Raw genomic sequence first — 14,787 nt, 5'->3', positions numbered from 1 at the left:
CCTGACGTCTCTTGGGAACTTTCCTGCCATGCTGGCTGACAATCCTGTCGATGTTCTGGTAGACCTCTATAACTCAGAGGTGACTAGGGCGGTTGACACGATCACCCCTGAGCGTTCCCTCTTGTCGCAATGAGTCAAGCCAGCCCCCTGTTTCACCAGGGAGCTGGCGGTGATGAAGCGTACAATACGGGGGCTAGAGAGCTGCTGGCGGAAAACTCGAAGAGCATCCGACCGAACACAGGCTAGAGCCTCTCTTAACGCCTACTCTGTGGCAATGAAAGCAGCCAGAAAAACTTTCGCCTCCCAGCTCCAGGAATGCTCGGACGAGACCGATTATCTAGATTCATCACAGTCTGATTTCAGGCCTGGTCACGGGACTGAGACAGCCTTGGTGGATGACCTCCACAGAGAGCTGGATGGGGAGTGCATGCCTACTGTTCTCTTGGACATCTCAGTGGCATTCGATACCATCGACCATGGCATTCTTTTGGGATGGCTCTCAGGAATGGGTCTTGGGGGCATTGGTTTGCAGTGGTTCTGCTCCTTCCTGAGGGATCGCACCCAGTTGGTGAAGCTGGGGGATACCTGCTCGGACCCCTGGCCTTTGACCTGCGGGGTCCCACAAGGTTCCATTCTGCCCCCCATGCTTTTTAACATCTACATGAAACCGCTGGGTGAGGTCATCCGGAGTTTTGGAGTTTGGTGCCACCTCTACGCAGATGACACCCAACTCTACTACTCTTTTCCACCAAACTCCAAGGAAGCCGCTCAGACTCTAAACCAGTGCCTGGCAGCTGTGTCAAACTGGATGAGGGCTAACAAGTTGAAGCTTAATCTAGACAAGACAGAGGTCCTCCTGGTCAGTCGCAGGACCAATCGGGGTTATGGGTGGCAACCTGTGCTCAACAGGGTCGCACTCCCCCTGAGGGCGCAGGTCCGCAGCTTGGGGGTCCTCCTGGACTAAACACTAACACTTGAGTCTCAGGGGTCCTTGAGCTTGTTTGGAGGTTCTAGCAGGGGAGCGCAGCTATCGTATACCCGGGACCGAAGACTGGAGACCTCGGTACAGTCCTTCTATACCTGGGACATCGTCCTCTTTCACCGAGTGCACAGCTTTGGGAGGGACGCACATGGAGCAGTGAGGGAGGAAGGGGACACCCGCCTAGCCAGCCAGATCAGCCAAATCAACCCTGGAGATCAATGGGGTGACAGATGTCACAGCCAGATCACCCTCACATCCCCCTCTCAGGTGTCGGTGGTGGCCGGGAGGGCCTTTGCACAACTAAAACTTGTGCGCCAGCTGCGACCATACCTCAAGAAGTCTGACTTGGCCACAGTGGTCCATGCCTTGGTTACATCCAGATTGGACTACTGCAATGCTCTCTACGTGGGGCTGCCCACGAAGATGGTCCGGAAATTCCAGCTGGTTCAAAGGTTGGCAGCCAGGCTTCTGATGGGAGCTGGTTATAGGGAGCACTCAATGTCCCTGTTGAAGCAGCTCCACTGGCTGCTGATAAACTGCTGGGCCCAATTCAAGGTGCAGGTACTTACCTATAAAGCCCTACACGGCTCGGGCCCTGCCTATTTCCGTGATCGCATCTCCCCCTATGAACTGGTGCAGGCTTTGAGATCAGCTGGGGAGGTTCTTCTCTCACTCCCACCATTGTCCCAAGTACGTTTGGTGGGGATGAGGGAACGGACCTTCTCAGGGGTGGCCCCCTGGCTCTGGAATGCTCTCCCTAAAGAGATTAGACAGGCCCCCACCTTACCCACTTTTCGTAAAGCACTAAAAATCTGGTGGTTTAGGCAGGTTTTTGATCAAGATTAGTTTTCACTTGAATCAGATTGTGGTATACTGCTCATCACCTGCCCCTAAGATAGGTATATAAGTTCTCATCTACCCTTAAAATGGATTAAGGCCAGCCTCGCCCTGACTAATGTTTCCCACCCCTTGATCGAAGGCTGTCACTGTGATTGTTTTTTAACTGAAATTGCTGTGTTTTATTTATGATGTATTTTTGTTATATTTTATTGTATGTTGTTTTGTATTTGTATTTGTACTCTTTGGAAACCATCCTGAGTCCCTTTGGGGAGACAGAGTAGTATATAAATAAAGTTTTATTTATTTATTATTATTTATTATTGTGCCTGTGAATTTATAAATGCTCCTTCCTAAACTACAAATCCCAGCATTCCATATGATGTTGCTATGGCAGTTAAAGTGGAATAATAGCACTATAACAGTGTAGTGCAATAAGGCCCACAGTCTCCAAAAAGTCTCCATCTTTATCAAGATGGACTCTTACGCAGTGTTGTGCAATGTTGTCTTAGTGCTGCAGTTTGTCCCCATACACAACCATTCTATGAAAGCATGTCATGACTCCATGCCTTCTGTAAGTATGTGTCCTATTGTTTGTGGGTAAGAAATTTTATGACTTCCACGAAATCCAGATACAGTCTGAGTACTTTTGTGAAGCGTAATAGGTGCATCCCATTTGATTTGCCCAACCAGTTTTACTAGCTATAGTACAATTGGCTGCTAGACTAGACCTAACCTGAGTGTTTTATCCCCAGGTTAAGCAAGCATATGTCACCAGCAGGGTGTTGGGTAGATTGTCCCTTCCCACACAATTCACTCAGGTCACACCCAGAAAATTTGCACTGTAAACATAAACTTACAACCTCTTAATTTACTCTGTATGGGATACTTTTACAAAGTGTTATGGTTGGTGTGTAATACTGGAAAAAAATTCTTCTGAGACAGAAATGAAAAAAAACTTTATTTACAGTAACAAATAAGAATGAACAAAATACAAACAGTTCCCATATTAAAAGGAATCAGGGGACTCAGTATGGTAGACCTGCTCATATTTCAGTTGGTACAAGTTGTCCCACCTCCTGGTCCAAGGCATCCTACCAAGTTGGATGGCTCACTTGGAATGCTGTCACATCAGTGTCCAATATCTTGCTAAGAGGAGATGAAACTGACTTGTGCCTTTGAGCCAGGCTTAGCATTTTGTCTGCTGTGGGGAAAGACAAAGAGTGGCAGCTTCTCTGGTCTCTGCCACACCAATATCCTGCATCTCCAGCCTATTAAACAGCATCTTGATATCTCTGGCAGGCGGCAGAATAGCCAAGAAGCCCTTGAATGAGCACATCTGGCAGTGGAGAGTGGTGTGTTCTTAGCTTTTGGAGAACTATCCAATCACACCACCAATATCCAAAAGGATGACTCAGAGGTGGAGGAAGAAGTGGGGAAGGGATGAGATATGGTTCCTTTTGAAGGGTTCGGAGAACATGCCAGCTCCCAGGGAAGTCTCTCCAGTTCTTTTTCTCACTGGGTTAAAGGCTGTTCTGGGTATCTGGCTTCCTTTCATCGCACCACTGGAAGAACTCAGCTGAAGCTACAGTGACAGGGATTGGCCCACAGCAGCTGTGTGAAAGCATTCCTTCTTGGCACACTAGGCTAGCTGCCATTCCTTTGGGCGCCAAGGGGCTCAAGAGCCAGTCAGCAGCCAGCATGACTGCCAACTAATTGGCAGCACCACTACACTTAAGGCACTTTCGGCAGCCAGTAACACTCTAGAGCTAGAAAAAACTTCTCTAGTAGCTAGATGGTGGTGGCTGGACTTGTTGGCCAGTAGATGGCATAGCTTACTGGCATCCTAAAACACTGGCAGTATAGCTTGAAGGTGATCTTTGGCCTCGTGTGGATGCTCCTGATCCTTGACAAGCAGCAAAGCTGGCTGTGCAGATATTCCTTCCCTGCTCTTGGCTCAGGCAGCAGGAACACTGTTATTTGCCAGCTTCCATTAGGAAGAATCTGGTGAGAAGGGGAGAGAGAGATACAGAGAGAGAACCATATCCACTATGTGAGCTTCAAGAGTCCTGCAAATCTTTTGTGTCAGTCTGGTAAAAAGCAGGACTTTGGTTCCAGATGAGTCCATGCTGGGCTCATCTCCTGCTTTAAACTTAGCTTCTATGGGCCTCGTCATTTGATAGCAGGAGAGAATAAGAGAGAGATTATGGCCAAGGTCTCTCCCTCCTGTACCCAGTTCATGGCTAGACCCCTGTGTTTAAGGAATGCGATCTGGCTCCCAGTTTCAAGAAGAAAAGCACAAGCCACAGCACTCCATGCAGATCTCCAGGCAGTCAGCTGACTCGCAGCATGCATCTATAATGCCACAGTCCATGTCACAGGGCAGGTCGCAATCGGCGCATTCCCCAGAGCCACAGCAACAGCAGCAGATGCAAGAATCCTCAGAGCTGCAGGAGCCGCAAGTGGCACAGTCCAGCATGATGTTGCAGAGGGTCAGGAACTCACAAAAGAGGCAGGAGAGGATGCAGTGGACACAGCAATCTGGAAGCAGAAAGAAATAGAATAACCAAAAGCAGGCAACATGGTGGCCATGATGGGCATGTGCAAAATGAGAATGGGAAAGCAAAAAGATGGCAGGTGACATTGAGCATAGCTGGAGCATGGCAGGGTTTTGCAAGGGTGTGGCTTTAATGTTTTACCAGCTGTTAGTCTGGTTGTACATGAACATGGGAGGAACTATCTTGTCTGCCTCAGACAGCAAAAAAGTCTTGTACCAACCCTGGCATTGACTGCACCTATTCCAGGTGGCTAGGGTCTAAAAGAATAATGAAGGTCATCAATGCCTCTGCTGGTTCTTTTTCTCTTAATCTCTCTCCCTCTTACACAAAGCCTGAAAAAGCAAACAAACTCTAAACAGTACTTCCAAAATATTGAGGAAAGGGGAGAAGTACCTTCCTGTGCTTCAGTAGGAATTTGAGAGGATGCAGATTTGGAGCTGCCTTTGCTCTTTTTGCTGATCTGACTGTTGATGGAGTGATGTGATTGTAGCTTCCGATGAGGCTTCTGGGAGCCTGAGAGTGACCTGAGTTCAGAACACAAGGCACCATTTCCAGCCTCGCCATTTGAACTGCCAAGCTCATCTGAAACAGGTCCAGCACCATTCTGCAGCAGAGGGACGTAAGTTGAAGCTGGAGGACTCCGGACAGTTACCCGGCCCTGGGGTTGGCCTGTTGGGGACAGAGAGAAACATATCTGAACACAGTACCTATACAATCATAAAATAAATATATTGAGGAAAGCATCTGATACTCAAAAAGGTTTAGATTTGCATTCTAAATGGGAATTTGCCTTCCTTCTTTTGAGAACTTAATTTGTATTTATTGTCTCTCCACATTCCCCTTCCCATATTTTCTGTCATATTTATATTTAAAATAAGTTAAAAAAATGAAAAGAACCATACATTTCAGAATATTAGTAATACATCCCTCATCCAGAAATATAACATTGACTGAGTCTTCTCCAACAAACTAAAAGCAGATACCAGGGCACACATGTTTCCATTAACCCATCGTGGTTCTTTTTATTCTCAGAATGTTTTCCTTCCCCCCTGATGGCTGTAAGAAAAATCATTGATTATTATTCATTAAAACAAACAATCTAAACAGACAGACCGAAGTCGCAAAACTTCAAAAGGTGCCAAGATTCCATGAAAAGATGTAAAGGAGCCCTTTAAAGATTACTGAGAACTTTTTCATTTAGTATTTAAAGGAATCCATGGTAGGTTTTTATGGAGAAGAGGATGCCATAACCTAGATACAACCACTGAGAAGACAATTTCTCTGGTAGTGGCATTTGACAAAGGACCTCCAATCATGATCCCAAGATGTGCATAGATTAATATGGGAGGGTTACATGGTTCCAAGCTAGTGAGGATTTGGACTAGATTCAGAATAGACCTGAAGCCAGCATACTTGACAAAGCACTAGCATAAGATGCTTAAATTTCCAAGTCCACACTAAGAATTCTGCTACTCCATTTTACCTGAGATTCTGGACTGTTTTCAATGGCAGCCCCATGCATAGTGCATTACAACAATCTTAAGTGGCAATTTACCCAAGCGTGGATATTTGTAAATAGGATGTCTATGTTTAGTATGTCTGCCATGCATTATACAAGGCACAAATATGAAAGCAAAGGGCTGGTCCTTATGGTGTCACAGGGGTGAGGGAGGCCCAGGTGGGGATGGGAAAAGTGGCAAGAATCGCTCAACGCAAGTCAAACCTCTGGTTCTAGATTTGTAGCAAGTTTCCACCCTTGAAGCCTGGCTTTTTTTTTTTGCTAGTGAATAATTGCTTAAGATGGAAAGGTGAAGGGTGCTTTTAGGCAGTAATAGGTCTATCACATAAGGGAATGCTGTAATTGTTCAGGATGGGCAGTAGGATAGCACAGTTGTGTGATTTACCAATTATAACAAGTTGTGATCACACAGGACAGTTTGGTGAATAGCTAGCATTATTAATGCAAAGGGATCTTTACAATTAGTAATGCAGTTGTCAGAGTTAATTTTTGCATGTAATTTCTCAGGTCCTCTCTTTCTGCAAACCAGAGCTTGGAAGGACTTACATGCAACACAACACTTTTTTGAGATTGTGTGTGTGAGAGAGAAAGAGGTAGAAAACAAATGATGGTTGAATACTTTTTGCCTTTTTTGTGTTTTTAAACATTTTAAAATATTTTTTTAAAAGCAACTACAAAGGAATGTTTTAAAAATTAACACAGCACTCTTTGAAAAATACGTAACACCAACAAATTCTTCCTAAATTACAGCCTAACAAGTATCCAATTATTTCAGAATAACAGATTCCAAGCTCTTTTACAAACCCACCCACAACCATATGTATTGTATATATGATTGAAAGTCTGAACAACACTCCATGCATCTGTGTAAGTGGGTGGTAGCCCACAACAGCTTATACTGTAATACATTCTTTAGACTTATTTCTGCAGCAGCAGCAGCATAATACAAAAATGTGGAAATCTTTACAATGGAAGATACAAGTAGTCTTGACTGGATTAAGCCTCCGTTTTCTGGATATTAGAGTATTACGCAGAGTACAGTTCAGAAAATTGAATTTCAATTTCATTTCCAGTTGATTGTGAAAAGTAATGACATGGCAGCAGGAAATATTCCTAATGTGGAACCTTTTCAAGGTTTCTGTTCCATCCTTGGCTTTATCTTTGTTTATCAGTCACTAAAATTATCCTCCTTCGAATAGAAAAGGGAAGTATGGAGCAGTTTCTATGCAGAAGTTTTGCCACCTGTGAAGTAGTTCCAAAGTTCTTTTTATGAAAACTCTTTGCTTTCAACCTAAAGTTTTCTGTTGTGAAGGTCTCTGGCACAGATAAAGACTAATATCTTTGATTAGATGAAGAATATCAGTTTTTAATGTATGCGCAGTTATTTTTGAAATGGAGAATCAAAATTATTGTCTATTATTGCTTTATCTCTTCCAAGAAACAACTCAGGGTAAGAACTAGTAGCTGTTAAGTCCAATCTGAGTTTCTGTATAGCGTTCCTCACTATTACATCTTAAGATAGCATGCAGACCTGATAGAGAACATCATTCCTCACTTTTCCTGTCTGTTTTTTGAAGAGAAAGCATGGAGGGCTCAACAACTTGCCTTGATCTGTATGCTTTTTTTGCTTGACTTAATAAAGGCACTTCCATAATACAGATACTAAAAAATATCACAGTATGAACTTTAAAGGGTGATACCATAGAGTTCAACATAGCCACAGCTCTAGGATAAAAGCTATGTCTCAGTCTGTTTGTCCTTGTCTTTGTTATCCTGTGCCGTGGCACTAACAGTGGTAAGAATGTTAAGAATACTTTCCCATTAATATGGCATTGGGGGCTGTGTGTTGGTGGTTGGGATGTGGAGGGATAGGTGTATTGTTTTGTAGTGTGTGCTGGGGAAAACATTTAATTTAGTTGTGCAATAGCATAATGACAATAAAGCTATTCTATCCTATTCTAGTTAATATATATCTATTGAAGCTTAGACTTCTTTCAGTGTCTCTGAAGTCAAACAAGCCAAACAAGTCCAAATAGCCAAACAAGTTCACAACAAGCTGGAAGGTGTTCAGAGGCGGGTGTCTAAAATGATCAAAGGTTTGGAGATCATGCCCTATGAGGAGCGTCTTAAAGAACTGGGTATGTTTAGTCTGCAGAAGAGAAGGTTGAGAGAAGACATGATAGCCATGTATAAATATGTGAAAGGGTGTCATAAGGAAGAAAGGAACAAGCTTGTTTTCTGCTGCCCTGGAAACTAGGACTAGGAGCAATGGGTTCAAATTATAGGAAAGGAGATTCCACCTGAACATTAGGAAGAACTTCCTGACTGTACAAGCTATTCAACTATGGAACTCTCTGCCTTGGAGTGTGGTGAAAGCGCCTTCCTTGGAAACTTTTAAACAGAGACTGGATGGCCACCTGTCAGGAATACTTTGTGCTTTTCCTGCATACAGGGGGTTGGACTAGATGGCCCATGTGGTCTCTTCCAACTCTATTATTTTATGATTCTAAGTCAGGCAGTTGCACAGATATTCAGAGACAAATCAGTATGACTTTTTAAAGCTTAAAAAGCAGAAAATAATTAACAACTACCGCATGTCTTTCATAGATTCATAGAGTTGGAAGAAACCACAACAGACATCCAGCCAATCCCCTGCCATGCAGAAATATATAACCAAAGCACTCCTGGCAGATGACCATCCAGCCTCTGCTTAAAACCTCCAGAGAAGGAGACCACCATATTCCAAGGCAGCATGTTTAACCGTCAAACAGCTTTTACCATCAGGAAGTTCTTCCTAATATTAGCCTTCTCTTTTCCAAGTTAAACATATTGAGCTCCCTAAACTGCTCCTCAAAGTTGGAACAACATAATTTGATACCATATACCAACCAAGCTCTATTTATTTGGAAGTAATGTAATTCCACTTTGCTTCAATAGCACTTGCATATAAAAGAAGGCAAATGGCTGCATGACTCTCTAGATAGTGTTGGAGTGAAGCTCTCCTCACTTGGGGCTAATGAGGCCTGCAATCCAACATCACTTGGAGAACTGCAAATTCCCCATCTCTACTAGAAAATTACTGCATTGAGAAACACGGCACAAAACAAACACTGAAACCATCTTAGTTGGTATGTAAAAGACATCTGGGACAAATTTGCTTAAATAATGCAGGCATTGTGGCTCCTAAAATTGTTTTTCATTCTTTCTTGGTGGTAATGGTGGAGAGACTAGAATTTCTTGGTGTTAATGACAGGGAGGATATGTGCGGAGCTTTGGGAAATGGGCGTCCCCATTTTATACAGCTAAATTTCCTTCTCAGGGTCCAGTTAGAAATATCTCTGCTAGTGCTGGCCTGTTAGACCCTTCTCATCTAAATCTTCAACCACCAGACCTGAAAGAAGAAAAGAACAACTGTAATTACAGGTCTCAGTGTGTCAGTTTAGCTCTTTTTGCTCCAATAGAGATTATTTGAAAAGGTGCCATATATAAGGAATATAAGCAAATATAATCAAATAAGGCAGTACTCTATAATTTTTTGGACCAAAATGCTAACTGACCACAATATTAAGAATATGCAAAACAATACGCTCTTGTTGCAAATTATAAATTCACAAAAAATCAGCCTAATGGAGAAGTGGCATGATGGTGACAGTTATTTTCCTAAAGGTACCATGAAGTGGGTGGCAATTTCAAAATCCTTTGTTTTAGATCTCAATCCAACATTTTGGATTAGAGTTCTAGATATGACATAGCCATAGATATATTTTTAGCTTTTTCATACACTGCTTCAATGCATATTTTCTCTTCAAATCTACATGTTCATGAATGAGCCTGAACTAAGGTTTTCAGACAACTGAATGGAAAATATGTTTGTACAGCAAGATCACACACACCATTTTCAATGAAAAAAAAGTATAGTGAAATGTTAAGTAGAAATAGTCACTGGAATGGGAGCAGCAGCTTTTTGTTGTTCCACCCACATCATTTTTACACATCATTGCTCTGCTGGTATAACATGTGGCGACAAAGCAAAACTGTGAGCTATTCCTGTTTGACTACAAATTCCAGAACCCCAGTGTTGGGAGATTCTGGTAGGCATATTATTATTATTATTATTATTATTATTATTATTATTATTATTATTATTATTGACACAACGACGTTGTATGACACAGCAAACAAGATAGATATGCTGGATTTCGTTTCACAAAACCACAAGTCGAACACTTCCCAAGTGTCTAGGACTGTGTGATGTATTTTCGGATAATGCGTGCAGATCCCAGCAGGGTGGCCTTTTGCAGTTGGCAGATCGTAATTTTGTCAATGTCTATTGTTTCCAAATGCCGGCTGAGATCTTTTGGCATGGCACCCAGTGTGCCCATCACCACCGGGACCACCTGCACTGGTTTCTGCCAGAGTCTTTGAAGTTCAATCTTGAGGTCCTGATAGCGGCTGAGTTTTTCCTGTTGTTTTTCATCAATGCGACTGTCACCTGGGATGGCAACATCAATGATCCAAACCTTGTTCTTTTCCACAACTGTGATGTCTGGTGTGTTGTGTTCCAGAACTTTGTCAGTCTGGATTCGGAAGTCCCACAGTATCTTTGCGTGTTCATTTTCCACAACCTTTGCTGGTTTGTGATCCCACCAGTTCTTTGTTGCTGGCAGGTGGTACTTGAGGCATAAGTTCCAATGGATCATTTGGGCCACACAGTTGTGCCTCTGTTTGTAGTCTGTCTGTGCAATTTTCTTACAGCAGCTGCCGCAGGTGCCACCTTGATGTGGTGGGGGGGCTTAACTGCTCCAATGATGACTGAGGGCTGTGCTGGCGGAAGTGTAACTACCGGCAGGTCCAACCAAGCCAGAGAGGCCTCAGCTGAGGAGCAGAACTAAGAGCACCTAACCCATTAGCATTATGGAGGATCAAACCCAAACGAAATACTGGCTCGGTCGTCGCCCAGGATAAAAAGGACCGCGGTGGATGCTGCTGATTCTGGACATCCATCGACAAGTGGGCTACGGAATCATCAAAACCCAAATGAACAGTCACAGAAGCAGCAGAAATATACAATGCCAGAAAACCGCACAATTATTATTATTATTATTATTATTATTATTATTATTATTATTATTATTATTATTCCTATGGGCAGTCTTATTTCTCATCAGTGTCTGAACGCTGCTGCTTCAGAGTAAAGGTTAAAATTGTGACAGAAAAAAAATCACAATTAGAAATGAAAAAATAACCCCAGAAAAGTGTGTCATTTTATTATTGAAACCCTAATATTCAAGATCTCTAAAAGTTCCCTGATGCCATCAAACAGGTTACATTTTAAAAATTAATTCATCAAATTTAAATAAATACATCATTTCTCTGTTGCAGCAGCAGATCAATGATGCGTAAAAAAATGTACATTTTTAATTTTTTGTAACCTTCCTCGGGTCTCATGCTGTGAGAAAGATGGGAAGGATGGATAAATAAATGTGTCATCAGTAAAACTTCAATAAATGTACACATTAGAAATGCTGTAAGAAATCGAATTTCCCCATATTAAATAGAAAGCATGTTTTCAGGAAGGCCATTCTTTCTATTCTTTTTTAAGCAAAGGTAAAGGTTTTCCCCTGACATTAAATCTAGTCGTGTCCGACTCTGGGGGTTGGTGCTCATCTCCATTACTAAACCGAAGATCCAGCATTGTCTGTAGACGCCTCCGAGGTCATGTGGCTAGCATGACTGCATGGAGTGCTGTTACCTTCCAATTGGAGTGGTACCTATTGATTTGCTCACATTTGCATGTTTTCGAACTGTTAAGTTAGCAGAAGCTGGGGCTAACAGCAGGAGCTCATCCCACTCCCTGGATTCGGACCGCCAACCTTTCGGTCAGCAAGTTCAGGAGCTCAGCGTTTTAATCCTCTGTGCCACTGGGTTTTTACATTCCATTTTAACATAAGAACACAAATGCTTAACATGTAGATAATCAATTTGTACCAAAATTTCCCTGTCCAGTTAGAATTGTCCCTCGTGGTAATCTACCCATATTTTAGACAATTATATACTTTGAATATGTCCTGAAGGGAATCATGATCTCGTTTAATGTAAATAGCAATCTAGAAAGAGTAATAACGGAGTAGCTATGTATACAGCAAACCCACATTCATTGCCTATGCATGTGATAGAAAGTTATACTTGGACAGGGTTTCCCAAATTCAATTAGTCAAGGCTTCTCAAATATATGGATTTGTGGTAAAACACATATAATTAAGCATTCTTCATACATGATATGTGCACACACACAAACACACACTAGATTGCAGTATCAGGAAAGGATGAAATCCATCCAAACTCCCCACTCCACCCCATTTTAGCAAAACCCTGCAGTCTTATGTGGTCAATTCTCCCTGTAATTTGGGCATAGCAGAAATGATTCTTGTATATATAAAGTGTTCCTAAAATTGCTTAGGAGAATACAAATTATCATTTGGAATTTCCAGATTCATGAAACAATAAACTGAATTGTTTTGACTTAGAGAGATATTTTGAGGAGCCCAAGTACAAATTACCACTGGACCTCTTGTATGCAGCTTCTAAACGGATGGAGTCTAGACCAGGATGGGGCAAACTAAAAGGATGCAATTGGGCACAATACAAACAAACAAACCCATCTAAGTCCCATCTAAGATTTCTGCTTCTCTTTCTCTCTTTGCTAGACTTTACATTTCTCTCCTCTCTCTGATCTGTAAACAAGCAGTGATTCAGCAGAAAGGCTTGAGGGCAGAAGGCACCTTGAGCCAATCCCGGGAACAGAAGCTATATTCTCTCTGGGGTGTCTGCTGGACAGGGCCAGACTGAGTCATCCTGAAGGCATTGCACACAGCCTTCAAACACAAGATGTTTCTTGTCTCCAGCTACTGAGGAGCCAGGCAATGCACAGTAGGTGGCAAGAAGGCAACCTTGGTTTCTCTGGTCTGGATAGCCTACCAAAGAGTGCAAAGTTTACACAAGGTTCTATTTTGACTCACATGGACTCAAACGAGAAGAGAAATGAAACTGGAGGCATTGGGAAATGTATTAGCTGCTGTTTCCTTGGCCTGAGCATGGAGAAGAGGAGGCAATGACTTGATTTTGGAGACATAGCCTGATCCATAGAGCGGAATGTATAAATCCAAACTGAACTGAACTCCTCCCTTCATCCCTGACACCTGCCAAAATGGAGATCAGTATTGTTTGCTGATAATGATCATCAGTTTAGTGGTGATGACATAAGGCAACATCCATGTGTGTTCACATGCTATTGCCAGAAGAGGAAATCATTGTATCTTCACACCCTCCTGCTGCAGGACTCTCGATCAAGATCCAGAATATTCGAATCGCAAGGCACCTTCTTTGGTAATTTCTTCCACATGCTCTCTGAGCAGTGGAAGAATTAAGTTTAAGAGAAGACACTGTATAAAATCCATCAAAAGCACATAGAGGAGCAGTTGTAGGCCATGAATATGGTACTTCATTCTCACATGGTGCTAGAAAGAACTCTGCCCGAGATCCTGGAGTTGAAAATAAAGAGCTAGCTGCACCAGTGCTCTGACTCTGTATTGTGTTCCAAACATGATAGCATGCCCATGTACACACACCATTTCACAATACTCTACCCTGGATAAATGGAACTTCCCTACAGATTCTTTTACATATAGAGAGCAACTGTTATTGTTGAACAGTAAGGATCTCATTAAAAAAAGTATGGTGCTCTAAAGATTTTGTCTAAAAATTGGAAAAATGAGGTCCAGATTTTTCTATGTATTACTCTTCTATTGGCGAGCTTATATTATCCATAGCAGATAGCCACTCAGTGAGATCCTTCACACTCATGGAGCACCAACTATCATTGTTATTTCTTAATTATTTCGGAGGTGTATGTTTTGTTTTTTAGCTGATGCAAAAAATGGCCATATAAGAGCACATTTGAAACATGTCAACTGATAATAATAATAATCATCATCATCATCATCATCATCATCATTTATACATTTCTATCCCGCAAATACATCCGATCACAATACATAATCAGTTAAAACATCATATCCCAATATAAAAAACCCAATTAACATATCAAATAAAACAATTTAAAAACTTACAGCAAGCACCATTTAAAGATATCCATAACCTCCGGCCACTGAAGTTATTTGTCAAATATTATCAAAATATTTATCAGACTGGCAGTGCTTATTATCATTTGTCTGGGAAGGCCTGGCTCCACAGAAAGGTTTTAATTTGCGAATAAAATAACAGTAAGGCAGGGGCTGTGCTTCATTAGGGAGGGAGCTCCAGAGCCACGGGGGCCACCACCGAAAAGGCCCTCTCTCTCATTCCCACCAAATACGTCTGTGATAATGGTGGGACTGAGAGAAGGGCCTCTCCTGAGGATCTCATGGCTCAAGTGGGTTGGCAGAAGGAGATATGGTAGGCTTAAGTAGGCTGGGCATGACCTGTATAGGGCTTTATAGGCTAAAGCCAACACCTTGAATTGCTCCCGGAAACAAACCGGAAGCTAGTGTAGCTGCTTCAGGAGCTGAGTAGTTCTTTCTCTACATCCCGCTCCCATAAGCAGTCTAACAGCTGACCTTTAAACCATTTGAAGTTTCTGAATGCTCTTCTGGGGCAGCCCACATAGAGCCCTTTACAGTAATCTAACCTGGATGTGACTAAGGTGTGTACTACCATGGCCAGATCAGGTTTTTCAAGGTATGGGCGCAGGTGGTGCACAAATTTTAAATGTGCAAAGGCCCTCCCGGCCACCGGTTCAAGGTCAGGATGGTATCTTTGGCATCAGGTGGAAAAGAGTAGTAGAGTTGGATGTCATCTTCGTATAAATGGCACCCAATACCAAAACTTTGGAT

General features: G+C 42.5%; 1 protein-coding gene across 1 annotated transcript in view; it reads right to left on the bottom strand.

Moving 5' to 3' along the window:
• Positions 1–2,763: 2,763 nt before the first annotated feature.
• Positions 2,764–14,787, bottom strand: part of mdfi (MyoD family inhibitor) — a 65,074-nt gene continuing 53,050 nt past the window's right edge. The window contains exons 3-4 of the mRNA XM_008109691.3: positions 4,771–5,046; positions 2,764–4,360 (exon numbers count right to left, since the gene is read on the bottom strand). Of these exons, the coding sequence (XP_008107898.2) occupies positions 4,104–4,360; positions 4,771–5,046 (533 nt within the window). The 3' untranslated portion in view covers positions 2,764–4,103. The remainder of the gene's footprint in view (positions 4,361–4,770; positions 5,047–14,787) is intronic.

This window comes from Anolis carolinensis, chromosome 4 (genome assembly GCF_035594765.1).
Source record: "Anolis carolinensis isolate JA03-04 chromosome 4, rAnoCar3.1.pri, whole genome shotgun sequence".
NCBI lineage: Eukaryota > Metazoa > Chordata > Lepidosauria > Squamata > Dactyloidae > Anolis > Anolis carolinensis.
The sequence above is the reverse complement of the archived record's forward strand: the minus strand, read 5'-3'. Positions and strand labels throughout refer to the sequence as shown.